This window comes from Panicum hallii, chromosome 6 (genome assembly GCF_002211085.1).
Source record: "Panicum hallii strain FIL2 chromosome 6, PHallii_v3.1, whole genome shotgun sequence".
NCBI classification, from domain to species: Eukaryota; Viridiplantae; Streptophyta; class Magnoliopsida; order Poales; family Poaceae; genus Panicum; species Panicum hallii.
This window is the reverse complement of record NC_038047.1, coordinates 43748801-43776528: the sequence shown is the minus strand read 5'-3', so window position 1 is coordinate 43776528 and position 27728 is coordinate 43748801. Positions and strand designations below refer to the sequence as shown.

Below are 27728 nucleotides of genomic sequence, written 5' to 3'. Positions count from 1 at the left end.
GGTAACAGATACCGGTTGAACATGTTTGGTTGGGGTTTGCCGTAATCAGATCCCATGGAACCGGTTACCATCCCAATACAAAGTCGATACCGCCCGATTTTCTCCATCGAAAGCGTTACCAGGCGATCCATGAGCTTCTCCTCGCACCTCGCGATGCGCGAAGCTCTCTAGACCCTGGCGATAGAAATCTCCACCTTTCTGGTCGCTAGCATCGCAATCCCCCTGCCTTCCGCGATGCGAATGCGATGAAGCAATCAGCCATGCTGCAGGGTTCGACACCAATCCTCGTGGTACCCGGCGAGATGATCAGCTCCTTCCTAGTTTCCAGCCATGGCGGTCTTCAGTCTCCTCTTCTATGCTAGTAGTATCTGCTGCTCTCTGCTATGCATGTTCTCGATGGAATTGAAGTATTTGACTATGGCCACATGGATAGTTTGATTGTTGTTTCTCATATCATCCGATTTTCATTCTGAATCTTGGATGGATTTCCCCCTCATCTATTCTGACTTTCATGGCTTGAATTAAATATTTGCTTAATCGCACACTGGATTGGATAATTTTCTCTTCTATCTAATATTTGTGATGCCTGTATGAGATTTCCGTCTGATTTTGAAAAGTAAATTCCGTTTGATTTCACCAGGTTAATTTCTCACAGCTGAATACAATTTGGATGAGCAAATTTCTTCTCCTTACCAACTGACTGAAACAAATGATGTGTGAGAACTGCCCAATTTAACATCATTTTAAGCGAACCGCCGGTCATTCTCATGAAGATGAGAGATAACATGAGCTCGCGCTAAGGGCGTGCCACGCGTTAACCCACATCTAGATTATGCATATACACATATGCCCAAGATCATGCATATACACATACCGTCACAAGCCCATATATCACCGATGAACCACAAAGAGCAAGTTTTAATCACAAGATTAAACAACTAGTCATCACAAGATTAATATAAAGGAAGAATTCAAATCTGAAAATTAAAGGTTCAAATATGAGATACAAGGCTCACGATTAATATTAGGAAGGGACATAAATCATAAGTTTAATGTTCAAGTGACATCCCCAATTACGATTGCGCAGCGGATAAAAATAACGAGATAGAATAATGGCGTCTTGCTCAAGGACACCATCATGACCGCATCGGCCTACTCCTCACCCGCGCTGGTATCGGCGGGGTAGAAGTGGCCAAACACCACTTCCGGCTCACCTGCAACTTAGTTAATAAAGCAACATGAGTACAAAAGGTACTCGCAAGACTTACGCGAATAAATAATAACCAAGGATTATGCACATGAAGGCTCAAAAAAATAAGACTTTAAGGTTAAGTAATTTACATAAGCATGAGCTCCCTAATTCCACCACCTAACTTCCTAGCATTTTAATTAACTTGCCCAACCCACCTCAAGTTTTAGTTAATTGAATTATCCTACTACTAAGCATCATACATGAGGTGACATATACCCATCCAACAAAATCGATACTTCTACGAAGAATTCATTGGATATTGAGCTTGCTCGTAACCGAGAGCGCGGCAATTCGAATTGATTCAATAACCTTGCAAAGGTGTACTTCTTTACCTACATGACATAAGGACCATGCGACTTACCCAACCGATCATGTTAGGCAAGGGGGTACTCGCGTCAACCTTTTCCGACAAGTTTAAACCGTTGAACCTCACGCCTAACTTGCGCGGAGAGTTATCTAGGTCCACCGGGGACACCCCTAAGCCTCTATACAAAGCCCTATGGCCACGCATCTAGGACTGTGCATCAAAGGTTAAAACTAGAAGGTAATCGGTTTATCAATCCCATGAATGGATATGTGGTAGTATGATAAATGCTCAAAACCGAGGTCATCCACGGACGGTCCTTAACCGATTCAAGCAGACTATGCCTCCAAGACTCCTTTCTCTAGGCCCTACCTTTTTCTCAAATCATGAAACAACTTCCCAACTAGACCATTCCAAACTTCCAACATTTTAAAACCGAACTAGTGCGATTATAGTTAAAAGTGGTGTAGCGAGCAAGGTGACCCTATTCCAATGTTTCTTCCAAGCTAAAAACTAACTCTAAGCATGGCTAAGCATTCACTTAATTGATTAGTTATTAACTACAAGTGCTAAGGATATGAATGTAAAGCAAGGGAAGTCATTGTATGAAAATAGGATCGATGATGCAATAGATAAACATATAGTATTTACATATATACCCAATTGAGATAACTAATTCTAATCAAGTTAAGCGGGTCAAGGAATCATGCTTAGCTGCTTGCCTTGGTTTTCTTCCGGCTCAATGACAAACTCGGCTCCTGGCTCGGCTTCGACGGTCTCGGCGGGCTCAACGGGTTCGTCCTCCGGCGTTTCGGTCACTATAATGTATGAATGAGATATATGCATTAGAATGATGCTGATGATATGAAGATGATATGGTATGTATGATATGAAATGGAAGGAAAAATATCATTCTAAACAAGGAAGCGATACAAGCGTTAAGGATAAAGAAACGCGATCACTATACTTTAATCGTAGGGACCAAAAGCGAGATTTGCTCAAACAGAGTACTTAACAAGCATAAATCATGATTTAAATTCTGCATACAGGGGATCTCAATAGGAACTCATGTGAGTTGAATTTGCAGTAAAATTATTTTTATAGAATTACTTATGCATTTTATAACTTTCAGCTGCTCTAAACAAGTTAAATCTTAAAAGTCATGCAAAACATTTCCATAAATCTTCGGAAAATTACCAGGGGGAATAGACATGACAAAAAAGGTAACAGAAGTAGTTTTGATATTTTATCACTTTTCAAACCAAAGTTATGAAATTAACAAGCTTGCAGGGCAGAAAACTAATAAGCACATTAAAACCCTATCAAACACCATAGAGTCATTTGTGCAAGTTGAATCATTAGATAGAACATTTCACAAGGATTCTAACAAGATTTAATTTGCATTTTTAGAGCATCACATAACAAGTTAAGCAATTAACTTGATTTAGAAAGGATAAACTATAACTCAATGCACAGGACTCTAACATGCTCAACAATAATTTTTCAGGTAGATCTATCATAGAGGAAACAAACAAAACAAGTTTCACAATTTTGGACGTCTACACAAATTTCTATGCATTTTACAAGTTTGCAGCATGAATAGATAAAAGAATACAGGCAGGCCGAGGCTGCCGGTCCTGGCTGGGCGGAGTCAAGGCCAGCCGCGGGCCTTGACTCGCCACTTGCACGCTCACGACGTGGCTCGTGCGCGCGCGGACGTGCGCGCGACGCGACGTCGCGGCGGCGGCGAAGGGCGGGCACGGCTCAAGGCGCGAATGGGGCGGGGCAGCGTGCGCACAAGGGGCGCGGCGCAATGGGGAAGCTCACCCGCAGCACCGACAGGTGGAGCGAGGTGGCAAGCGGCGGTGCGGCGAGGAGCAGCAGCAGCGGGCAGACGGGCATCATCGGGGAAGCTCCAGCGGGAAGGGGAAAGGGCCGGTGAGAGCTCGAATCGAGCGAGGGGTTGGAGGGGGTGTTGTGCGCGTGAGCAATCAGACAGAGGCTCACCGGCGGCGGCGGATTACGGCGGCCAGCGGCGGAGGGAAGAGGAGGCGGCAGGAGAGGAAGGGTTAGGGTTTTCATGGGAAGGGGAGAGGACGGCGTGTTTGAACGGGCGAGCAGGGAAGACGAGCGGCGGCCACGGGGTTAATCCGGCCTGAGGCCACGCTGGCCCAGCCAACGGCCGGCGGGGCAGCGCCGCCGTGCGGCTGGCCAACGGGCGCAGCCGATGGCGCGGGAGAGACGAAGAAGGGAGGCTGACGGGTGGGGCTAGGGGCGCAGGGAGAGGCTGACCGGGGGGGGGGGGGGGTCGGACAAGGAAAAATAACCGAAAAATGATGCTCCAACTTCCAAAATCAAAAACTGCTACTTCCTGGGCTCCAAAATTTCCCAAAGTTTTACTGGAGCAAGATCAAACTACCAAGAACATATTTCTGTAACAAACACTCAAAAATCTATTAAGGATTGGTCACAGAAATTCAAACAAAATAGCAGTTTTCAAAACTTTCAAGAATTTTGTGGCTTGGGATAAGTATCAGTAAATTGGGGAAAAATATTTACAATTCACCATTTGAAATCTAGTATTTGAATAAAATACTTGGGGGCACAGTTGCTTAACAAAATTTGAACTTTCTTCACAACATTCACTCACACAAATAAGAGAAAAATAAATACACCAATCCAAAACATGAACATGATGCTTGATTATGGTTGGATGATGCTCATGATGATGTGGCATTAGTTTTTAACCATTTTTCATTAATTTGGGTCATGACATGATGTATCGTAATTCCATTTGTTACATAGCTAAACCAAAAACATATTCTGCTTCCGTCAGTTCCATTTACATTGCCCCTGTAATCTGTTAGGCTGGTGCCAATGGGGGGCGATACCGCCCCCCTGTCGCCCCAGCCCAAGCGAGAGCGAGGCGAGAGGCAGGCGAGAGGGAGAGAGAAGGCGGTAACACTACCGCCGGGCGAGAGCGGGCGCTATCGCCCCGCTCTCCCGCGCGGGGGCGGTAGGCGGGCGGTAGCGAGGCGGTGCGCTGGTGTCGGGCGAGAGAGGTGAGACGGAAGTGACGTGGCGCGTTTCTATTGGTCTACGTGGAGGTTGAAATAATTAAATTTGAAAAAGAAAAGCTGATGTGGAGAAGAGAGAAGTGAGAGCTGGCACTATAGCCTATGCATTGGAGGGGTGGGGTGAGAGTGGGGTGAGAGCTGACGTGGTGGGACGATATCTCCCCCCGCCGCACTCAGCCTTACCGTTTGCGGTTGCGTTAACAGAGACGAACCAAACACTACCTCAGTTGCAGCCTGGTGGGGAGTGAAGCTGCTGATGGGGACGGCCCTACTCGCTGATGCCTGATGGAGATGGAGGTCGCCGATGGGGAGGACGGTGTCAATCTGCTCGCCGCTGCACAGGATCAGGCACGGAGCTGATCTGCTCGCCCCTTGTCTCCTCGCGCACATCTAGAGACCCAGATACGCTCTGACTTGGTCACTTGGAGAAGACTCGATCTACAGGCCGGGTGGATTGGAGGGCTGAACGGAGGAGCAGAAGGGGGCGATGGAGGGGGCGGCACTAGGAAACCCTAGGCCCCATCGCCATGTCTTCGGGAGAGGTGAGCCGAGAGGAGCAGGGCGTCGGAGATGATGAGGGGGGTCGGAGGGGAAGTGGAATCCGCTTTCCTTTTTTTCCTCGTGAATTTGGTGCGGATCAAGTTTCCTACTTGTGGAAAGTGCTGGAATCAAGTTTTCCGATTCTTGCGGCAGCCAAACAGGCCGGCCCTGGAAACCGATTCCAATTCAGCACGTTTCTAATGATCCAAACGGGCCCTTAAGGATTTGTGAACTCCCCAATTGATCTAGACTTGGAGTGTCTGTTTGGTTCCAGGCCACTAGGGTGTAGATGTTGTTTCTCGCTTAGAAAATTTTTTGTTGTGCAATCAGCTAATCATGAATTTGTCACTGCAGCTGCATGAAAAAACACACAATAGGGTGCATGCAAAAAAAAAAACCACTAGGGTGTAGCTATCTGCTCCCTTGATACAAGGACATAGCTTAGTTGCTCCAAGCAAACTGAGCAATAAACCTGGTGCATGCATATTCTGTACATTTAGAGTGTATATATGTTTAGACTATCGATCCATGGATTCTAATTCTAATTAACAGTCATGATTTTGTCAGCACTGTCTTAATGAAACTTGAAATTGTACCTTTTCTTTCTTGAGCAGCTTGTGGGAACTCCAATCACCAATATGCTGAAGAATGACATGAGCCATGCTATGGGCAACAGAAAGAGGAAGTATGCACCTCTCTTGCAATCATTCAGCAGTTTGTTTTATGAAGTTGTCATTTGTCCATGCACTGCTGTCATTTGTCAATTATACCTTCTCTTTGCCAACATAACTCACTGTTTCTTTCTCCTAATCTAATATTGCTCATTTTGTATTTATACCTGAAATTATGTATGTACTGCTTCAGCAACTACATCAAACTCCTATTATTTTTTCCTCTGATTATCAGTTATCCTTTTCTATCCAGATGTTGTCTTTATGACTGGTCAACCACGTGAAACCAAAATATATGCCAATGGAATTCTGAAGCATCTTTTGGAATTTGTACATCACTGATGGTAGATTGTATTGCTTTCTGTTGCCTTTTCTCTTCTTAAAGGTCCAAATAATATAGCCAGGGATGACCAACTGTTTTCTACCTACGTATTTCCCATTTCAGATTAAATTACTACAGTAAAAGCATAGTAGTAGTTTTAGTACTATCTTGTGGCTGAAAATTGTTGACTAGATTTCAAAATATATGCCTGTGTTACTGGATAATAGTTGTAATAAGTTTACTTCCTGTTATTTGCCCAACCAATGTGTACTGTATTAATATTTTCATTAAATGATGGTTACTTGATTAGGTAAGGATTGATGCTCACTGTCCTGTTATGAAGGATTGATGGTTACTTCATTAGCTTGGACAATTATTTTTGAAATAGTTCTGCAAATATTTAGTCGTGTAGGTTTCTGTGATTGTTAATGTGCAGATCCTATTCAGTTCTTCAGTAGTCATTCAATCACAAGTGGCTGACTGGAAATAAGGCTGCAGATTAGATAATATTGGTGGCTTTAGAAATAACAGTTAATTTGTATGCCTTCAATTGATTAAGCATGTATATCTGTAATGCCAATAAAGACACATTGCATCTCATCAGTTTCATCTTACAGGTGTCAATATCATTAATCAGTAATCTAATTATTAATTTGCCAATGCTTTGTTGTTGGAAATAATTTGGTGGAGAGACTTGATATATATGATTCGGTCCAATAAGCTTTATCTTTTTAGTATAGGGGTCGTTTCTTGTTCATAATGCCGTCACGTTTGTATAGCTGACCTTAAATTGGTACCAGTCCTTGTTTTACTTGTTACCCTTATTGCAAATTTTAGTTGAAATGCATCCTACCAATATACGATGTATATATCTGTCATTCTGTCCATTAAAAACACAAATTTGGTGTTTGGTAGTATGTAGCTGGTGTCATTTCTTTGGTTTAAGAGAATAGCACTAGCTTATCTGTTGGCTGCCCTCAAGAAATTTGGATGTAGATTATGGATTCGATTTGCTCTTTTGTTCCTAAGGTAAGTTTTCCCTTTCCTGTGAGGATTGTACCCAAAATGGTTCCTTCCAAGATGTTTGATCAGAGAAAGGTTGGCTTGTATAACTGTCTGAACATTCCACAACTGCCTTATCTCCACGCTATCATATGGTACCTCTGGATTTTGCATTTCTGCTTTGCTTCTGTTTAGTGAATTGAATGTTTGAATTTATATTTCTCCTTTGTGTTTAGTAAACTGAATGATTGAATTTATATTTTGCATTTGTGGTCTTGTAGGTTAGGTTATTTCATGCCTTTGCAGTTGCAGCTAACAAATCATCCAGAAAATGATTATTCTATGAGCTACCAGTTCAATAATCATTGAAGCTCATTTGAAGCCCTTCAATAGTCATTTAAGTACAAGTCCCAGGCTGGAAATAAGGCTGCAGATTAGATAATTGTGGTGACTCTAGAGATAGTAGTTGATATCTATGACTTCAACAGATTATGTATGTGTATCTGCAATGTATATATGGATAGAACTTATGTATTTGTGATGTATATAAGATCTATTTCATGTCCTGTTTTCTTTTTTTTGTTATAAGATCTATTTCATGTCCTGTTTTTCTTTTTTTTGTTCTTAATTTATCATCACATACGCGTTTTCTTACAGCTGTCTCTGATGTTGCACATCATAGACATGTTTTCTGCAGCCACGTCTCTGAGGTTTAACATCATAGACGCGTCTTAGTTAGCTGCGTCTCTGATTTTGAGCATCACAGATGCATGTTTCCTCGTCTCTGATGTGGTCATATTAGAGATGTGGAAATTCGCGTCTCTGATGTGCTGTAATCACAGATGGATGTATGATTTCCACATCTCCGGATGTATGATTTCCACATCTGTGATGAGACTTTAGACGTTTAGACGTCTGTAATGAAGTGTTCTGACATAGTGGATGGTGATTCGCCTCTCCTGTACTAGATTCTTCCTAACCTAGGCTAGGAAACCCTCAAACGAAACCCTAGATTGGTGGGAGGAAGGATTAGCCCTTAACTTACCGAAGAAGGATTCGATCTTTTCCTCGGGGTGTAGCGTTTTCTCGTCCGTAGGATCCTTGCTTCCATCCCTGAATCAGCCGCCATGTGCCGCTCTTTGAGAGGAAGTCCCACGTGAAGACGATAACCTGTTAACGATAACCCATTATATAGTGGGGGGCTCGCGTTTGAATCCCGCAAGGTCTCCCGCGGGCCAAATGCAGTGGCGATCTAGAAGTATATGGTGGCGTAGACGTTGCCGTCACCGGCACCGCCTCAGGACATGCGCTCTCCGTTCTCACCATGTTCGTCATAATAGGTTGCCTTTCACCCTTTGAAAATTTTAAATATCCAAACTCCAAATCCTCCACAAGCATGTCATTGTCGGCGCACAGGACAAAACTATCAGCAATCAGAAGAAACAAAAGGCAGCAAGTGTTAAATTATAGATCTAACCTACCCTATCACAGATACATGGATCGCTCCTCTAACACAATTTTTTGAGTTACAGCTCATACAAAATCAGTCAAATTGGTGAATTTGGTGCCAAGATCAAAAGGTGGAAATTGAATAAAAGGAAGTACACATCATTGGCTCATACCAACAACAAATATGCTTTTTGTAGCTTCCAAATGTTTCAAACTGACAATATGAGATCAACCAACTTAAGAAAAGCTGCGTGAGACAATCCACCCTCCTTAATGCCTTTCTCCACCATCTGTTTTAGATTTGCCATCCTCTCCCTAACCTCTTTCCCTCGTTTGTTGCCCATCAGTTTCTCAATAGCATCTTGGATCTTCCCTCTGTCAAGCTGATCTTCCACTTCAACCTCCACTCCCACCCTCCAAACGTTGCACGCGAACATAGCGTTTCCATATTGGTCCCCCAAGAATGGTCGTGAAATCATCGGCACACCTTCTGATATAGCTTCAATCGTCGAATTCCAACCATTGTGCGTCAAGAAAGCGCAGACCGCAGGATGAGAAAGCACCTCATCCTGTGGAGCCCAATCGACGATCCTACCTCGATCACCTACCTCTTCACGAAACCCATCCGGCAGATCACCGGACTCGAATCCGCGGATGAGGCTCGGCCTGACCACCCAGATGAACGGGCGCTTACTGTCAGCGAGGCCCCAAGCCAGCTCCACAAACTCGTGCGGGTCCATGGCAGCGAGGCTCCCAAAGCTGACGTAGATCACGGAGCGAGGCGCCTGCGTGTCCAGCCAGTCGAGGCACCGGCAGTCTTGCTGCAACTGGTACAAGCTACTTTTGACCGGTGGCGCGAACTTGTTGAGAGGACCGACGGCGAACACGGGGATGGACATGTCCTCGCGGATCTTGTCGAGGTCAACCGCCTCGAGGGCTTCGAAGGTGTTGATTATGAGGCCGCTGGACTGCCGTGCTCCATCAACGGTGTGCCCGAGCAGGCTGGCGAAGTCAGCAAGGCTGCTCGTTTCGATGCGTTGCAGTTCTTTCACACGGAACGGTGGCAGCACGTCGACTGGGTCATCCCTGTGCTCCTCTGCCGTGGAAAGAAGAGATGAAGAATTCTCATGTTTGGCTGTCAGTGTAAACATTTCAATTTGCTCTCTAGTTACCTTGGACAGGCAAGTAGCCCTTCTCAATCAGTGTAGGGTAGGCGATGAAGTTCCGGAAGCTCGCCGCGCTGCTGGTCATGAATCCCAGAGCCGGCACGCCGAGCTCCCTCGCTACCGCCTGCGCCGAGTACCAAATGACGTCGGTGATCACGCACCAGACGCTTCCTGGCTCCTCCTCGGCGAGCAGCGCCGCCAGCCGCTCCTTGAACGGCGCCGCACAGCTGACGTTCAGCTCCATCACGAGTCTGGCGATGTCCTCCGATGCCACGAGATCCATGGGCACATGGACGGGCACAGACACGAAGCGATAGTCTGAGGGGTAGTCAGCCGGGTCTGGCGCGCGAAGATCTGTGTGGAACACGGTGACTGCGAGGCCGCGGGCGTGCACAGCGCCCGCGAGCCGGAGCACAGGGTTGAAGTGGCCCTGGTACGGGAACGGGAACAACACCACGCGGCGGCCGGCTCGGCTGGGCGAGGCCATTGCTGCCACTCTGCACCTCGATGCCCACTACTTTCTGGATTAGGACTTATCGTGGATCGAAACCGACAAGAACTGCAAGCTAAATAATAAGTAGACGGAAATGGGCGGCAAGGTTAAAGTACTTTATCAGCGAGTGGCCAGCAAATGATACATAAACAATTTCTGTTGATACTAAAAAAAAAAGGTCCAAGTGGGCTAACTAAAGTCAGAGGTCTAGGGCTGCTATCACCTTTCCATATTTCCCATCCAAACGCGAGAAAATCAAGAATATATAGCTTCATATGCGTAAAAAGGAGGGGCATCACTCGATCTAAGAACTAACAGTCGTAATGCTCTAGAATGGCCGTCCGGAGCCTGGATAAAATTCGGATACGCACGTAGCATCACATGCTCTGTAAGTTTTCCACCGTATGTATGTATTCACTTGTTTTACTTTCCTCATACCATGCCACACGCATGGATAGAACCATTCAAGAAGAACATGCGGTGAGCTTGTTTCCATGCATTTTTAGTAATGTTGAGAATAGATTGCTACCTAAAAAATTATTATAATTAGAAATAATAAAGAAGCTCAAGAAATACTTGGAGGGAGCCATGGAAGAAGAGAATAACAGCTCGGACGTCCAGGCTAGAAGGGAGCCCCACAACCTATCAAATTCGACTCCAACTCGGAATCCCGGATCAGAATGCGTTAAAAATGACGCGCAGGTTGCATACGGAGTCCAAATTCAATATTCTACATATGTACGGAAAGCTAAGGAGATGAGCTTTTCAATGGCATCGGCCCCATGTCATTATTAGTTTCGAGTCAACGGGAATCGTCGAAATAATTGGATATCCAAAATCTGTCTAGATGCTGCGCCGCCGTATTTTGAGCTGTTGGGCCATGTATTATGTTGGAGTCCATTAGAGACAAGTTTAGGGTTTCTTTGATGATCCCAAACCTTTATATTCAGTTGCCGTCTCCCTAGTTAGGGTTGGGTTTTGCTTAGATTGAATCTGTCTTTGAATAGTCGCCGTTCATCGGTTTGTGAAACCCCACATTCGAGTGCTTAAACCAAGGATCTCTGCAATTGAGTTGTGTTCTTCCTTGCTCTTGCTTGTGTTCTTCGATATGCATGCAGCAGATAGCCTTCGTGGTGAGGTTTTAATTGGGTAGCACATGATTGATAACCAAGAGATGACGTGGTGCTTCGATTGTGGGCGTGGGTCTTGTCGATCGGAAACCGGATCGTTTGTGTCATGTTGTCGACCAATCGATCCTGACAGAAGATCGGGCACTCCTCGTGTTCCCATCAAGTGGTATCAATCTGTCAAGGTGCTATGCTGCTGTATTTTAAGCCTTTGGCCATGTATCATGTTGGAGTCCATTAGGGACGAGTTTAGGGTTTCATTGATGACCCCAAACCTTTGTATTCAATAGCCGTCGCTCTAGTTAGGGTTGGGTTTTACTTAGATTGAATCTGCCTTTGAAGAGTCGTCGTTCATCGGTTTGTGAAACCCCACATTTGAGTGCTTAAACTAAGAATTTTTGTAATTGAGTTGTATTCTTTCTTGCTCTTGCTTGCTTGTGTTCTTCGATTCACATGCATGAGATTGCCTTGATGGCAAGGTCAACCGGGCAGCGCACGGTTGATAATCAAGAGACGACGTGGTGCTTCGATTGCGGGCTCTGATCTTAAAGCCGGATCGCTTGTGTCGGGTTGTCGACAAATTGATAGTTATCCTCATGATGGAAGATCGGCACTCTCGCACCCCATCACCTCATCTTTCAAGCACATCTACCCACTCCTGCTATCATTTTTCACGATCACGCTTCATCCCTTTCGAGGCATGTGACGACCATGATTCCTTACCATTACTTGTTGCCGTCTGTTGAGTTGTTGAGTTGCGTGCTCCTGCTCTAGGGCCGGACGCTACGCACGACCGCACGGCGCACGCATCCTGCTTCCATCCTCACGCGGCCACGCCATCTACAGTATAGAAAAAAAAAGCCCAACGCCTAGGGCCATGGCCCTAGTGGCCCTAGGCCTTCCTCCGCCCCTAGCCCCTAGGCTGGTCGAGCAAGAGGTCAAGGGGAAGGTGAAGAGAGATGTAGATTTTTTTTTATTGTTACAATAACTGATTTACCATGTTGTGATTATTATTTTTTTATGTTGCAATATGAGATTTCGAGATGTTGTAATAGGTGATTTTGGTGTTGTGGCTGCAGAGGTTGAGCTAAATGCTAATTTTTTGGATTACACTTTTGATGTTGCAATTATTCTCTGAATATGTTGGGATTATAATTTTTGGATGTTGCAGTACCATGTATTGCCTGATGCAATACTCTCCTCTTTGCTACTGATAAATGTTGCAGATGCTTTTTTCCATATCATATATGCTACCTTTTTATGTAGCATTGAGTGATGGAGCATTCGGGCGACGGTAGCTCCGCAGAACTAAATCTCCTAAAGTTACAGGTCCCAATATGATTTCGACTGTTAGACTATCACTCAAATATTCAAATAACAAAGTAACAGAGAAACAACAAAAATTAAGATTATGTCGTCTGAAATTTAGATGCTCCATTGAAATAAAAGGTCCCACTTGAGTAGCCATGTGTATGCATGCGTGTGATGGTACTCTCTAGAGCTCAAGTATTGACTTTATATTTTTAGGACTTTGCTCCGCTTTTGAAACGAGATTCGGTCCGCCAAGTAGCACTTAAAATGTGTCATCTTCTCATTGCATCAAGTTGCAATAATTGTTTCCATGTCTCGAGTAATATATGATTATTGAACGCTTTCCTGGAGAAAGGATTTGGATTCACGTATACTTTAATTATTAATTTATTCAAGTTGAATCTTGATTTTAATACTTCATGGACCATCTAACAAGCCTCCTCGTTGATGGGATCCGGTATACTGAACATCCATTGATGGGATCCGGTATACTGAACATCCATTGATTCATGATTCATTTTTTAAGTGCCAGCTTGAAGTGCCCATTTTAACCGGGATAAAATATGGTACAAATAGCGGTAGGATGTGCCAGGTAAGATGGGCCAAGGTACACGTACCTGCAGAACTTAGGATGTGCCGTGGCCCACCCGGCCACCCTGCTAGCTACACCCATGGCCAGCCCTCCTCCACTCCCCACCTTACCTTAATTTGTGTCCCCTATCTTAGATCTGGCAGTGGCAGATCGAGCTCCAGTGGCTCGGTAATGGCGGAGCAGATATTTCTCTCCCCTCTTTGATCTTTCTCTCGCACGTGTGGGCTTAGTCCTTAAAGGCTGAAGCAAAATTAATGGGCCATCATGTCCATCTTCACATCCACAAAAGCCCCCAAACTACCATCAGCACTGCTGCCGGCGCCACGGTTAATTAAGGCCCGTGAGCTCCCCACAAAGCCATTTTATTTTCGCAATTAATTAACAGCTTGTATTTCAAACACAATATCTCACGCACCGAAATCTGTTTGACCTGATTCTACTTTAGAAATTCATATAAATTCGAAACCTAACTATATATATCAATTTCCAAATTTCTGGAGTTCACTGGAATTTACTTTGAATTATGCTTGTTTTACTCTCTATTGCTCGTGTTAGACGACTGTAAGTCAATAGTGGAAGAGGAAGATCCAGGAGAGCAGTAGGTCGAGCCGGAGCCGGAAGCATCATAGTAAAAGCAGGATTTGCTGGAGAGCTTCAAACGAGGGCAAGTCCAACAATAATATTCCTTTCCATCATATTTATCCTAGACTTTTAATACAGCCCGCAGTAGTCTTTTTACAAATGCATTGGTATTTGATACGGTTTGGATAGCCACTTCTTGTGCTGGTGTATCTTGATTGTGTTGGATTGATCTCCCAGAGACTACTCGGACCCTAACAGGCCCGATGGGCCTCCTCTCACACGCACCCTGATCGGGGACGCTCCAGCCCGTTCATAGCTGGTGGGCCCCCCGTTGCACTGCGCTATAAAAGAGAAGGTGGGGGCCAGTGGCACAAGACACGAGGTTCACCGCCGCCGCCACCCTACTGACAGTCCAAACCCTAGCCGATCTAGTGGATGCGCAGTAGCGGCGGGAAGACTCACCGCGAGTCGTCATCGACACCGCCACCTCGTCCCCGCATTTCCCCCGAAGGACGTCGAGACCTACACCGAGCTGTGACTACCTCAAGCATCACCACCATCTGAAGCGATGGTTGGATCATCTGCCGCTCCTGCGATACAGGGACACGATGGTATGATTACCACTGCCTCGTCTCCTCTCTCCCTGTCTCTATCTCTACTTGTTTAGATCTACACAACTTCACCCGATCCTATCACGCGGTAGTCGATCCATGGATTTAACAATGGTATCAGACGCCTAATCCTACTCGCGTTGATTAGAGATTGGGAAGATCACAGAAAACAAAGAACAGAACCCACAAAAACCTAACCCTAGCCAAACAGAAAAGGGGACGGCGGAAAAGGGGAGGACTTACCTCTTCTCTCCTTGCGCCGTCCACCGTCGACGCGTTCGGGACGCCAGCACGTCGACCCGACCTCGCGAGGCCATGGGCCGAGCGCGAACAGAGGCCGCGCGAGCCATCGTCGTGCCGCTCGCCGCGCGCCGTATCTGGGCACCACGGTGATGCCGCTCGACGGCGGTGCGCTCACCTTGCGGTGGACGCGCGCGCCGGCGAGGGGGCTCACCGTGGCGCCGCACACCGCTGTCGCTGCCGCTCTCGCTCGCTCGGGTGGAGATGATGGAGGCGCCGGGGAGAGTGGAATGCGCTAGGGTTCACGGGGCGAACGAAGGTGGGGGTTTTTGTTCGGCCGAGACGCGCGGCGCGACCGTCGATCTTTGTTCAACGGCCGAGATCGACCCATGCCCTATCGGGCTTCTTTCGGCCCAAGCGGGATGGTGAATTGGCGGCTCGGGCCCAGGTTGCTTTGCGCGATGCCGCGAGCGCACGGGCGGGATCGCAGGCTGGCCCTTAACGGGCCGTTGCCGCGGGACGCCGCGCGCGGGGGCCATTTTTTCCCGCTGGGCTGCCGCGAACAAGAAAGGCCGGGCGGGCTGAATTCAAGAGAAGCACAGTGAACCATTTTTTCTTTTCAGAAGCACCTTTTCAATAGAATTTCAATGAATTTGATGCATTTCAAATTCAAATTTGATTGAACTTTGATGCATGCTTCTAAAAGATAAAATTAGATATAATTTTGATAGAAATTATTTTTTCCGCTGCAAAGATTAAATAGATTAATTTTCTAATGATTGCTTGTCTTGTTATTTAAATTTGAACCAACGGGAGAATTTAAAATTTCAAGACAAATAGACTATTTTGAATTGTAATATTGTTATTTTCTGACCAACGTTGACAATGACAATATTGCAATTATTATGCTATTATCTTTTTCATTGATATTTTTCATGTATTAATTCTAATTCTGCCCAACAGTGTTTTGGATTTAATAGAAAAAGTTATTGCATGTTTTAAATTCTGACCAACGTTGATTTTAAGATATGCAACAATATATTCAAATTTATTTTAATGTTCTCACTGCTCATGAATATTTTTCAGGAGGGTTATCAATGATGTTTTCCATCAATGATATTCCTGTCTTAAAGGGAGACAATTACCATGAATGGTATAGAAAACTAGACCTGTATTTCATTATGGGTGAACTGGATTGGGTTCTAGCTACACCAACTCCCATAAAGCCTGTGATTCCTGTGAGGGAGGACATAGACAGATGCTTCTTGGAAGCAAACAAAGCTTTCTTATAAGAAAGCAAAAGCAGATTATCAGAAGCTTTATGCTAAATGGTTCCCTGCCAACAAGAAATGCTTGGTAGTGGTAAAGAATACTATTGAGCCTGCAATTATAGGCTCAATACCGGATTGTGCCACTGTCACAGAGTATCTTGAGAAGTTAAAGAACCAGTAAACTGGTTCTTCAAAGACTTATGCTACCCAGTTGATCAAACAACTGGTTTCAGAAAGATACAATGGAGGTGGCATCAGAGAGCACATTCATCGTATGGTCAACCAGAACAACAAGCTTAAATCATTGGACCTTGCCTTCAAGTAGGATCACATTATCCATTTGGTTTTTGCCTCGTTGCCTAAAGAGTTTGATACTTTTGTTGTCAACTATAACACCCAACCACACACTTGGGATGTAGAAAATACCATTGCGATGTGTGTCCAGGAGGAGGAGAGGATAAAGTCCACCAACAGCGGATCTCTCAATTATGTGAATAGGAAAAGGAATTCCAACTTCAAAGGCAATTTTGCTTCTTCCTCCTCTAAAGGAAAAGGCCCTCAGCAGCTTCAGCACAGATCTCAAGATGGACAGGTTCTAATAGAGAAGGACCAGTGTCTCTACTGCAAAGAAAGGGGATATTATAAGAAAAACTGTCACAAGTACTTAAAGATGATCATGGAAAAGAAAGGTGAGAATATTATTTCATTTGTAAATGAATCCCTGTACATAGATTATTCCAAAACCACTTGGTGGATTGATTCAAGAGCAACTATTCATGTTGCAAATTCATTGCAGGGATTCCGTTCGATGATAACCACTCAAAGAAGCGAAAGGTAAATTAAAGTTGCCAACGGAGCCCAAGCTGATGTTGAAGCAGTGGGTGATGTTCACTTGGAACTCGACACTAGTTTCATTATGATTCTTAGAGATGTTTTATATGTACCTTCTTTAGAAAGGAACTTAATTAGTGTGTCTTGCCTGGACAAAGATGGTTATACCTATCTTTTTGGAGATGGCAGGTGTTTATTAGAATGTAATGATACAGTTATTTCCATTGCATTCAGAAGAAATGATCTTTATTTGATATCGTTGCCTGAAAGTGTGAATTCTGTATGCGATAACAACGCGATTGTATTCTCATCTATAGTCACGAATAGAAAATGAAAAACAACTCATGATGCGTCGTCGAAATTATGGCACTGTCGTTTAGGCCATATTTCGAGGGGGAGAATAGAAAGATTAGTTAAAAATGGGATTCTTCCTCCATTAGAGTTTTCTGACTTAGAACAATGCATTGAATGCATAAAAGGAAAATTCGTAAAGAAAATAAAGAAAAATGCCAAAAGGAGTACAGGTGTATTAGAGATAATTCACACAGACATCTGTGGTCCATTCAATGTTAAAAGTGTGGATGGTTATGACTCGTTCATAACATTCACAGATGATTATTCCTGCTATGGATACATTTACCCGATTAAAGAAAGATCTAAAGTTTTGGATAAATTTAAAATATTCAAGGCTGAAGTAGAAAATCAACATGATTTAAAGATTAAAATTGTAAGATCCGATCGTGGAGGGGAATCCTACGGTCGACATACCCCATATGGCCAATTTTCAGGACCTTTTGCAAAGTTCCTGATGGAATAAGGTATAGTTGCCCAGTATTCATTGCCGAGCGAACCTCAGTAGAACGGAGTGGCTGAAAGACGTAATCGTACCCTGATGGATATGGTGCGAAGTATGATCAGCTACTCTACGTTGCCAGTGAGTTTATGGATGGAGGCTTTGAAAACCGCCATTCATATTCTCAACAGAGTTCCTAGTAAATCGGTGCCGAAAACACCGTATGAGATGTGGACAGGAAGAGTACCCTCAGTGAATCACCTGCGGGTGTGGGGGAGTCCTACTGAGGCAAAAGTATTTAACCCGACTATTGCGAAACTAGATCCTAAAACAGTATCTTGCCATTTCATTGGCTATCCAGAAAGGTCAAAGGGCTTTCGTTTCTACTGCCCAGACAGATTCACAAGATTTGTAGAAACGAGACACGCAGTCTTCCTTAAAGATGAAATAATCCGGGGGAGCAGGACAATTAGGAAGATTGATCTTGAGGAGAAGCGGGTGTATACAACCAATCCTGTGATTCAAGAACCTTTCTTCTCACTGCCCGCCATAACTGCACCGCCAGTGCAAGTCACTGCGATGCCAACACCTGCAGTGGCTTCCCCTGTGGTAACAATGAATGAGAATGTGGAACCTGTCCATCAGGTTCCTGAAGAACTTATCGCCACACATGAGGGGGAGCAACAGCAGCCCCAAATAGATGAGGCACCGCAGGCTCAGGCCTATGGGAGACCTCAAAGAACAAGAAAGTCCGCTATTCCTGATGACTATGAAGTCTATAATAGCGAAGAAGTTCAAATGGAGGATGATCCCACCTCATTTGAAGAAGCCATGAGGAGTGAATATTCATCCAAATGGCTTGATGCCATGGAAGATGAAATCAAATCGATGAGTACCAACGAAGTTTGGGACTTACAGAAAATTCCTAAAGGAGCCAAGATAGTAGGCTGCAAATGGGTCTACAAAACCAAATATGACTCCCAAGGGAATATAGATAAATTTAAAGCACGACTCGTGGCAAAAGGCTACACACAAAGAGAAGGAATTGATAACAATGAGACTTTTTCTCCAGTTTCATGTAAAAATTCCTTCAGAATTATAATGGCTCTTGTGGCTCATTATGATGTAGAATTACATCAGATGGATGTGAAGACAACATTCCTAAATGGGGATATGGATGAAACCGTCTACATGGCACAGCCGAGAGGTTTTGTCATGGAAGGTAAAGAAAAGTTGGGATGCCGTCTAAAGAAATCAATTTATGGGCTAAAGCAAGCTTGAAGACAGTGGTACTTGAAGTTTGATAAAATAATAAAAGAGTTCGGGTTTAAAGAAAATATTGAGGAGAATTGCGTTTACGCAAAATTCAAGAATGGCAAGTATATCTTTCTAATCCTATATGTGGATGACATCCTACTGCCAAGTAGTGATGTCAGTCTGCTACTAGAAACGAAAAGTTTCTTGTCCTCACATTTTGAGATGAAAGATCTTGGTGAAGCAAGATTTATTTTAGGAATCGAGATTCATCGAGATAGAGTAAAAGGGGTATTAGGACTGTCCCAAAAGACATACATAGAAAAGATTCTAAAAAAGTTTAGTATGCATAAATGTAGTGCCTCACCTGCATCTATAGTTAAGGGCAACAGATATGGAGAATTTCAATGTCCTAAGAATCAATATGAAATTGATCAGATGAAGATGGTTCCATATGCTTCAGCTGTGGGAAGCTTACAGTATGCACAAGTGTGCACGCGCCCTGATATAGCTTATGTTACCGGATTGCTTGGCAGATTCCAAAGTAATCCAGGACCAGAACATTGGAAATTAGTAAAGAAAGTTCTGCGCTATTTGCAAGGAACAAAAGGCCTCATGTTGTGATATAGAAAAACAGAATCTCTGCGTATCGTAGGATATTCACACTCCGATTATGTAGGAGATGACAGAAAATCCACGTCTGGGTATGTGTTCACCCTCGCCGGGGGAGCAATATCGTGGAAGAGTTGCAAACAAACCGTCACTACATCGTCCATAATGTATGCTGAGTTTGTTGCATGTTATGAGGCTACGGGGCAGGTGAACTGGCTTAAAAAGTTCATACCCGGTCTAAAAATGGTTGATGATATATCTAGAGCACTAAAGTTGTACTGCGATAATGAGCCCGCAGTAATGTATGCACACAACAACAAGACAAGTGGTGCTACCAAACACATTGACATAAAGTATTATGTTGTGAAAGATAAAATCCGAGATCAGATTATAAGTCTCGAGCATATAAGCACATTAAAAATGCTTGCGGATCCGTTAACGAAAGGCTTACCACCCAGCGTGTTCAAGGAACACGTAGCCGGCATGGGGCTGAGGGATAGCCTGTGATCTTCGGACTATAAGGGCCCAAAAGGTTAAAGAATCTATTTCTGAACGAAGCCGTGTATTGTAGCTGTTAAGTTTATCGGCAGATGACCGTGACGATGAGGCATGCTCTATGCACAAATCTATGATGAAACGAGAAAAGGTAAATGAAAAGAAAAGTACAGGGTGAGATCAAGGGGGAGACTGTTGGATTGATCTCCCAGAGACCACTCGGACCCCAACGGGACTGATGGGCCTCCTCTCACACGCGCCCTAATCGGGGGCGCTCCAGCCCGTTCATAGCTGGTGGGCGCCCCGTCGCACTGCGCTATAAAAGAGAAGGTGGGGGCCAGCGGCACAAGACACGAGGTTCATCATCGCCGCCACCCTACCGACAGTCCAAACCCTAACCGATCTAGTGGATGCGCAGTAGCGGCGGGAAGACTCACCGCGAGCTGTCATCGACACCGCCACCTCGTCCCCGCATTTCCCCATGGCGACCCGAAGGGCGCTGAGACCTACACCGAGCTGTGACTACCTCAAGCATCACCACCATCTAAAGCGATGGCTGGATCATCTGCCGCTCCTGCGATACAGGGATACGATGGTATGATTACCACTGCCCCGTCTCCTCTCTCCCTCTCTCTATCTCTACTTGTTTAGATCTACACGACTTCACCTGATCCTATCACGCGGTAGTCGATCGATGGATTTAACAGATTGTGCCTTGGCAATCTACTAAGATTTCTGTTTAGACGAATGCTTTGATGCTAATATGTGCTAAAAACTTGGTTACTCAACATCAATTGTTTTATAAGTTATGCTCCAGTGGTCCCTTCCATGAAATTTGCACGAATCTTAAAGCAGCAGAAAATGAATTTTATTTTTTTGTGTCTTGTTTGGGCCCAACCTTACCCATACCCGAACCTTGCTGTAACACCCTAATGTAATTTGCCTAATTTTAATAAATTTATGTTGGGCTTAAATAAATTCTCCAGCGTTTTTCCTAATTTATCTTGCATTTAAAGTAATTTTATAACATGAGGAAATAAAAATTATAATAGGAATAAATTGTTTGTGCATTCATACTGCAGCATTGTTTTGTTTGTGTTGGGTTTATAGATTTGAATTCAAATTGTATTTTTGAATTCAATTAGATTGGCTTGAATTAGAGAGTATAGAAAAGAGAAAAGAAATGAAAGAGAAAGGAGCAGCCTAAAACTCCTTGGCCCAGCCCAGCTTCCCTTTCCCCCTCCTCTTTCCCTGCATGGGCCACCCGAGGCCCAGCACCCCTCCCCTCTTTCCTCTCCTCTTTTCCCCGCGTGGGCCGCTCACGCCTGGCCCAGCTTGCCCCGTTCTCCAGCCCAATCACCGCTTCTCTCCTTTCTTTCTCTGGCCAGGTGGCCCCGCACGTCAGCTTCCCCGTCCTCTTCCCCCTCTCCTTCTTCCTCCTCAGCGCGCAACGACCCCGAGATCGCCGGCGGCCTTCTCTCCCCGGGCCCGCGCGCCAGTGTTGCTCCGCCGCCCTACAAAGAGCAGCTCCGACCCTCTCTGAACCCTAACCCTAACCCCCGCAGCCGCCACCGACGCCCAAGCACCACGGCCGCCTTGCTCCGCCGCCCGGCGCCCCTGCTCCGCCGCGGATCCACCGCTCCGGTGCCCTTCAGCTCCAGCCAAGGGCCGTAGTAATTGGGTCTTACGCCTCTGCATCACCAGGAATCTGTGACGAAGCTGCCGCCGGTGAGCCGCTCCGCCCCCGCAATTCTTCATCGCCGGCGATCCCCGAACTCCCCTAATCCCTTTGGCGCCTTCACAGGACCTCCACGCATCAATCCCCGGTGGCCAGTAGCCCGGAGAGCCCCGGCATCACCTTCCTCCGCGAGAGCCAAGCCCTTCCGCCGCCGGTCGTCGTCGTTCTCCTCCGTCCGCCGCAGTTCCGGCCTCCACAACCCCGAGGTGAGCACCACGCGTCCTCCTGGTCATGATGCGCCCGATGTCGTACATCATAAACCACCCTCGAGACCGGAACGCGCGCGCGCGGGCGTTGATCGCCACCCCGAGCCGCCCTCGCCGTCGATACACCCTAATCGTGCCCAAATTCACCGCCTCAAGTGCCCAGATGCGTTCGTAGTGCCCAGCCCTAGCTCCCAGGCCTGATGTCGTCCAGATCCGAGCCCGGAGCACGAAGTTGGGCCATCTCCAGCGAGGCGCCGCCGCGGGGCTTAGTCTCTGGCGACCTGCACAGCTGCCCGCGCACCCGCGTAGTCCTGGTCGTTCGATCTGTTATCCACAGGTGAGATTAGATCGTGGCCTCCTTTGATGCGAACCGTAAGATCCTGATCCGAGCGACCACGTCTGCGCGTACCGATTCGCTCAGGATTTTAAATCTGAGCCGTCCATCTCAGATCCAGCGGGAGGCATTAGATCCGTGCTAGGGGAGGGTCCGGAGCGTCGGATCGAGATCCGACGGCCGATACGCGTAGATACCCCTTCGCGTAATAGACCTAATCTGAGCCGTTAGATGGCGATCCAAGGGCCCAGAACAGAAGATACCGCTTCAGCCGTTTCTTTTGCTAAAGAGCCCTCGGGTTTTCCTGAAATCAACCCGCGGTCCGCTGCAGTGCAATAGTAATTGCAGTTTAGCCCTATTTCTTGCACCGAAGCCCCTGATCTTTATAGTATTAGAACCCGCCGTCCATGCCGTGAGTTTTAGCGTGTTAGACCCTGGAGTCTAGGGTTTAATTGCGTCTAGGTCCCTCAATTTTTGTGCAGAACCCCCTGGAAGTTCTGTTTCCTCGCAAATAGGTCCCTGGATCTTGTTTTAAGCGTAGTTTTCACGTTTTAGCTCCGTTTTAGGTGTTCTTTATATCCACGCGATCGTTGTAACATGTAGAATAGTTCTAGGCCAGTTTTATGTGCTGTTCTATCGTATTGGTGTACTGTTTCTTATATTTTGGTATTGTTTGCATGTGTGTGCATGTGTGGCCCATGTATTGCTGTTACGATCGTGAATAGACGTCGAGCCACCGGAGCAGTACCAGGAGCAGCCGTCTTCCGAGCAGTTCAAGCAGCAGCCGGGAGAGTACGAGGAAGGCAAGTATAACATGAACCTCCTATCACTTTTTAATACAATTTCATACTGCATTTTAATACTGTATGCCTATAAGGATTTCCTAGCCACTTTTATCCCGTATATTATACCTTGGGTTGCATTTTGGTTAGTTGTGCTAAGTGCTGCGCTCTCACATATTATGGTCCTTTTAAATTGATTTGATTAATGGTTATATTCAACTTAATCCTGAGAGTGGCCCTCTGTGCTGTGTGCTTGAGTGGTTCACGTCTCGTTAAAAGATGTTTTTGTTAGAAACTTGGTTTAGGGGGGCCAGCACGGTGCTTAGTGCTTGGTTGGCCACTCTCCATAAGGACCGGTTCATAGAGCGACAACCTGGGACAACCGCGCAACCACAAGACTGGAATGGGATGGTCTTGACTTACTAATTAGGTCGTGTTGGTTCGGGAGTAACTTACTTGCGTGGGCAAGAGGGGTGGTAAGCCTCAATGGTCCCTGCTCCTCCGGCTTGGTCTGTGCTATGTGTCTTGTACCCCCGGAGGTGGGCCCCATCGTCGCTGATCCAGAATCCTTAGCGGTTACACCGTACCAATGTGATCCTTTGTAACGGTCTCGTAGTGTGCTTGCTAGCCATCTCACCTAAGGAAGTGTGATGAACAACTAGCGTAGCTCACGACTTGTGGGTAAAGTTGTGCAACCTCTCGAGAGTGTAAAACTGATATATCAGCTGTGCTCACAGTCATGAGCGACCCAGATCCTCCTTTTGATTAGTGGGGTTATCAACTTTTGATTAGGAAGATTCCTCGGGTGGTTTGGTTTGGTCGGTTCTCAGTAGTTCTTAATTAATACTGATTAATTTCTTATGCAATTTGGGTTCATGGTAATTCATCCACTTGTAGTAATTAGCTTTAATAAAATTTTGCCAAGACTAAAAGCTAATGCAGTGAGTCAGCCAGCCTAGAGCCTCATAGTTTGTGTTATACTTGTTGAGTACTAGCTTGTACTCACACTTGCCTCTGTACTCTTCTGTTCTCTTGGATATCTTCGACTGCTGCTCAGTGCCCGGCAACGTGGAGGACTACGTCAGCGGCTTCGACGACTTCTAGGCGTTTGTCTCCCAGTCCCCGTCCCTGTGGTGCCCAGCTCTTTATGTATTCAATTTACGCTTTCGCATTCCTTGAACTGATTCTTGATTCAGTTGTAATAAAGATACTCATTTTATAATTTATACGCTTTTATTCGTGACATGTGTTGTGATATCTTGATAATCTGTTGTATATATGCGTGACTTGATCCTGGCGCATATATGATTGCTCGATTTATGTTCTTATAAATCGGGTGTGACAGATTGGTATCAGAGCCATGTTGACTGTAGGACGAAGCCTAGATAGAAACGGGTCGAGTTTAGGGATTTCTTTTCGCTTGCTCTGCTTCCGCAAAATCCAAACATTCATTTTTGCTTCTATTCCTTGAGTCTTAAGCCCTTGATTTGCTATCTCTCCTATCTTTTCTGAGATATAGTTTGAGCTTTCCGTAGACGTTGGCCTGAGTCGCTTAGTCCTGTAATTTATAAGTTTAGGCTGTCCCGATGAAAACACGCTAGAACGAGTGTGTTAGTCGAGTGGTGTGATAAACTCGACTAAGTTGTGAACATTGAATGGTTGTTATTGTGCAAATGTATGATTTGGATCTTTGGTTGATTGCATAGTTTAGTAGTTAAATTTGTTCATGCAAATCGACCCTAACCCAACTTGAACTAAATAATAAAATTTGAGTTAGATCGTTGGGGGTAAAACCTATATTCCTTTCTCTCTGTTATATCTGTGATATCCAGGTAGTTAGTCAACTAGATACTAAATTTGGGTATATATATGTAAGCAGGATATAGTTATACACGTGTACAAAGCAATAAGGGTATATTTGTAAATTATAAGTTTTATAAATTTTCATGTGCAAGTATGTGAAAATAATCCTAAATGTCAAATTTCAGATGGCTATAGAAAAGAAAAGAGCAAAGGTAGAATAAACACAAAGGGAAATAAACTTTATATGAAATTAAGGACCTTTGTGTAATTAATACAAACATATAAGGACTTACATATGAAATGGTAAAAAGATAAAAGTAAAACTTAGTTTTACCTAAGGACTAAAGTGTAAAAAGAACTAGTAATGATTACTGCAGGAAAACTTGCAAAAAGGACCCTAAGCATTAAAGCATTATGTTGAATTACACAACAACGTTTATAATTTGAATGGTGCTCTAAAGTTTAAAATAAAACTGTATTCTTTGAGATCTTGAACTTGAACCTTAAAGCAATCTTGTAGGATTTAAAATTCTCTACAACTTTCATGTTGAGCACTTTTCCATTTGACCTTTGTAGCAGTGGGAAAACTTTAGTTTACAGAGGGGTCCCTGAACTCTTTAGAAATTGCGAATAGGTCCTCCTGACATCTCTCTGCTTCTTCCTCCTCTGGCCGCGCCGCTTCCCCCTTCTGCGCCGCTCCTGCCACCGCCGCTCGCCGCCGATACCGCGCCCCGAGCGCCACCTCCAGCTGCCACAACCTCCCACGCGTCATCCCCTCCCGGTCTCGACTTCTTTCCTCTCCCCTCCTGGACTCACGCGCGCGCGCCACGGTAACCCGAGGCTGCCGCCGGCCGCCACCTCCTGGTCGCCGTGGGCAGGCCACCCCGGTGCCTTAATTCCCTCTCCCTCGCGCGCAGCAGCACCACATCCACACCCACCTGCTGTTTTGCTAACCACAGCGTCCAATTTCCAGTACTCGAGCTGCACTCCGCCGCCGCCGTCCCCTTCCTCTCCGGCCGCGCACCACCCGCCCGTGGGCAGCTCACACCGGACCACCTCCGCCCAAGCCAACACTTGCACAAGCTCTTCCGTAGTCCACTGGTGCTCCTCGACCACTCGTGGCCCTCCAATTTCCTTTGCAAACTCGTCGCCGACGAGCACCATCCGCCGCCGCCCTCGGCCTCACCGTGGGCAGCACCCCTCAAGCAATCCCGAGCCACCACGTCACCCTAGACAGCACCACATCATCGCCCTGAAGCTATAGGACCCATCCATTGATCCTCTGGTGCACCACAGAGCTTTCCCGACGCTCGCCGGCGATCTTCCTCGCCGCCGCCGCCTCGGTCTCCGTCGAACTCCCTCAATCTTGCATGAATTCATCTAATTGTTGACACGTGCACGTTCCTCACGACTCACTGGTCCTCGTGCGCAGGATCTTGGCCCACGTTCATCGCCGGAGCACCCTCGTCGCCGTCGACCCCTCCGCCGTCACCTCGGGTTCAAGTCGAATCCCACTGTTCCGGCCATCCCCGTCCACGACACGTAGCACAACAAGACCACAGTAAGCTCCTGACCCGATTCCTGCACTTGGACCTCGCCGCCGGTGACTGCCGTCGCCGGAACACGGCCGTCCCGATCTCACTCTGTTCGGGTTCACGGCCAAGGGCCTCGGGTTAGAAGGAAAGGAAAGCCAGGGGGTTAAGTGTAAAGCCATAGACTCAGAGGAATAGTGCCCAGGGACTTACTTATGTAATTTTGGCTGTCAACTTAGAAATACCATATCTCTTCAAAGAAAATTCATAAAATAGTAAACTAAATTTTGTTAGAAACTTTAGACAAGGATCTGTAACTTTGCTTTAAGAGTCAACTTCAGTTTTTGAATGTTTGATGACCTAATTTAAATATCAAGGTTAATTGCTTGTAGGCTTAAGAATTACATAGTAATTCATAGAAAAATGATAAATTAGTAAAACTAGTGTCAATAATTTTCTTTTGACATGTAGAATTGAAGAAAAATAATTAATCTTGTACTCTAGTAATGTTTTCTTATTGTATAGATTTTGTTAGAAATAATGTGTAGTTTACATATTATAATATAGTTTTAAATGTTCTAAAATCATGAAAATAGATTAAGGTCCTGTTTTGTAATATTATAACATCTTATTAAAATTTTCAACCAAGAATTAGATGTTAATTAAATTAGGTATAATATATTTAATTTTGAAGGTAATGGTAACTTAAAAAAATCATATAACTTGAGAGGTTAATATGTAAAGCTGTTAATATAATTGTTAATGGAAACTACACCACCTGTTGCCCCATGCTACTAATTGAACACTTAACCTAGCTAAATTGTTGTTTAATAAATCTAAGTAAACTTATTAGTGCTCAATAAATGACTGCCCAGTACAGGGTAATTAGGGAATATATCAAAAATAGAATGTTAGTTATATTGGATTGCAACTTTATCGGGAAGTAAAATAAAAGTAACAGCATTCCATAACTTGTAATTTGCATCTCATGTAGACTCGACCACTCTCGCTGACGGGGATTATCAGTTGATCCCGGAACAAGAAGAAGGTTATTCCGAAGACCCCGGGAATCTTGTCACGGATTTCTCTGAAGCCCCGAACCAAGGTTCGGAAGAAGCTAGTTTGACTAACCCCAACCCTGCTAGCGAAGGCAAGCCCCGGACATAACCCCTACTTTATTACATTGCAACCTATGTTATTTATATATCTGTATGCATTAGGTTCTTAGGAGTTATTTGGAAACCTTAGTTGCATTGTTCTAGGGACCAATGTATTGAACACTAGAACTTGAGTCCGACTAGTTGCTCTGCTTATAGGACCGGTAGAAGTCGAGTGATT

The 27728-nt window shown here is 45.2% G+C and overlaps 1 protein-coding gene and 2 long non-coding RNA genes across 3 annotated transcripts; 2 read left to right on the top strand and 1 right to left on the bottom strand.

The window, feature by feature from the left end:
* The first annotated feature begins 4872 nt into the window (after positions 1-4872).
* LOC112897863 lies at positions 4873-6480 on the top strand. Its single transcript, XR_003229781.1, has 2 exons — positions 4873-5858; positions 6098-6480. It is a non-coding gene; the product is annotated as an uncharacterized LOC112897863 (long non-coding RNA).
* Positions 6481-7042: 562 nt separating this feature from the next.
* LOC112897864 lies at positions 7043-7734 on the top strand. The gene is made up of 2 exons (XR_003229782.1): positions 7043-7323; positions 7450-7734. It is a non-coding gene; the product is annotated as an uncharacterized LOC112897864 (long non-coding RNA).
* Positions 7735-8694: 960 nt separating this feature from the next.
* Positions 8695-10352, bottom strand: LOC112897861 (DIMBOA UDP-glucosyltransferase BX9-like). The gene is made up of 2 exons (XM_025966251.1): positions 9790-10352; positions 8695-9713 (listed from the first exon to the last, which is right to left on the bottom strand). The coding sequence occupies exons 1-2, from the start codon at positions 10268-10270 to the stop codon at positions 8827-8829; spliced, it is 1368 nt and encodes a 455-aa protein (XP_025822036.1). The 5' UTR covers positions 10271-10352; the 3' UTR covers positions 8695-8826.
* Positions 10353-27728: the final 17376 nt, after the last annotated feature.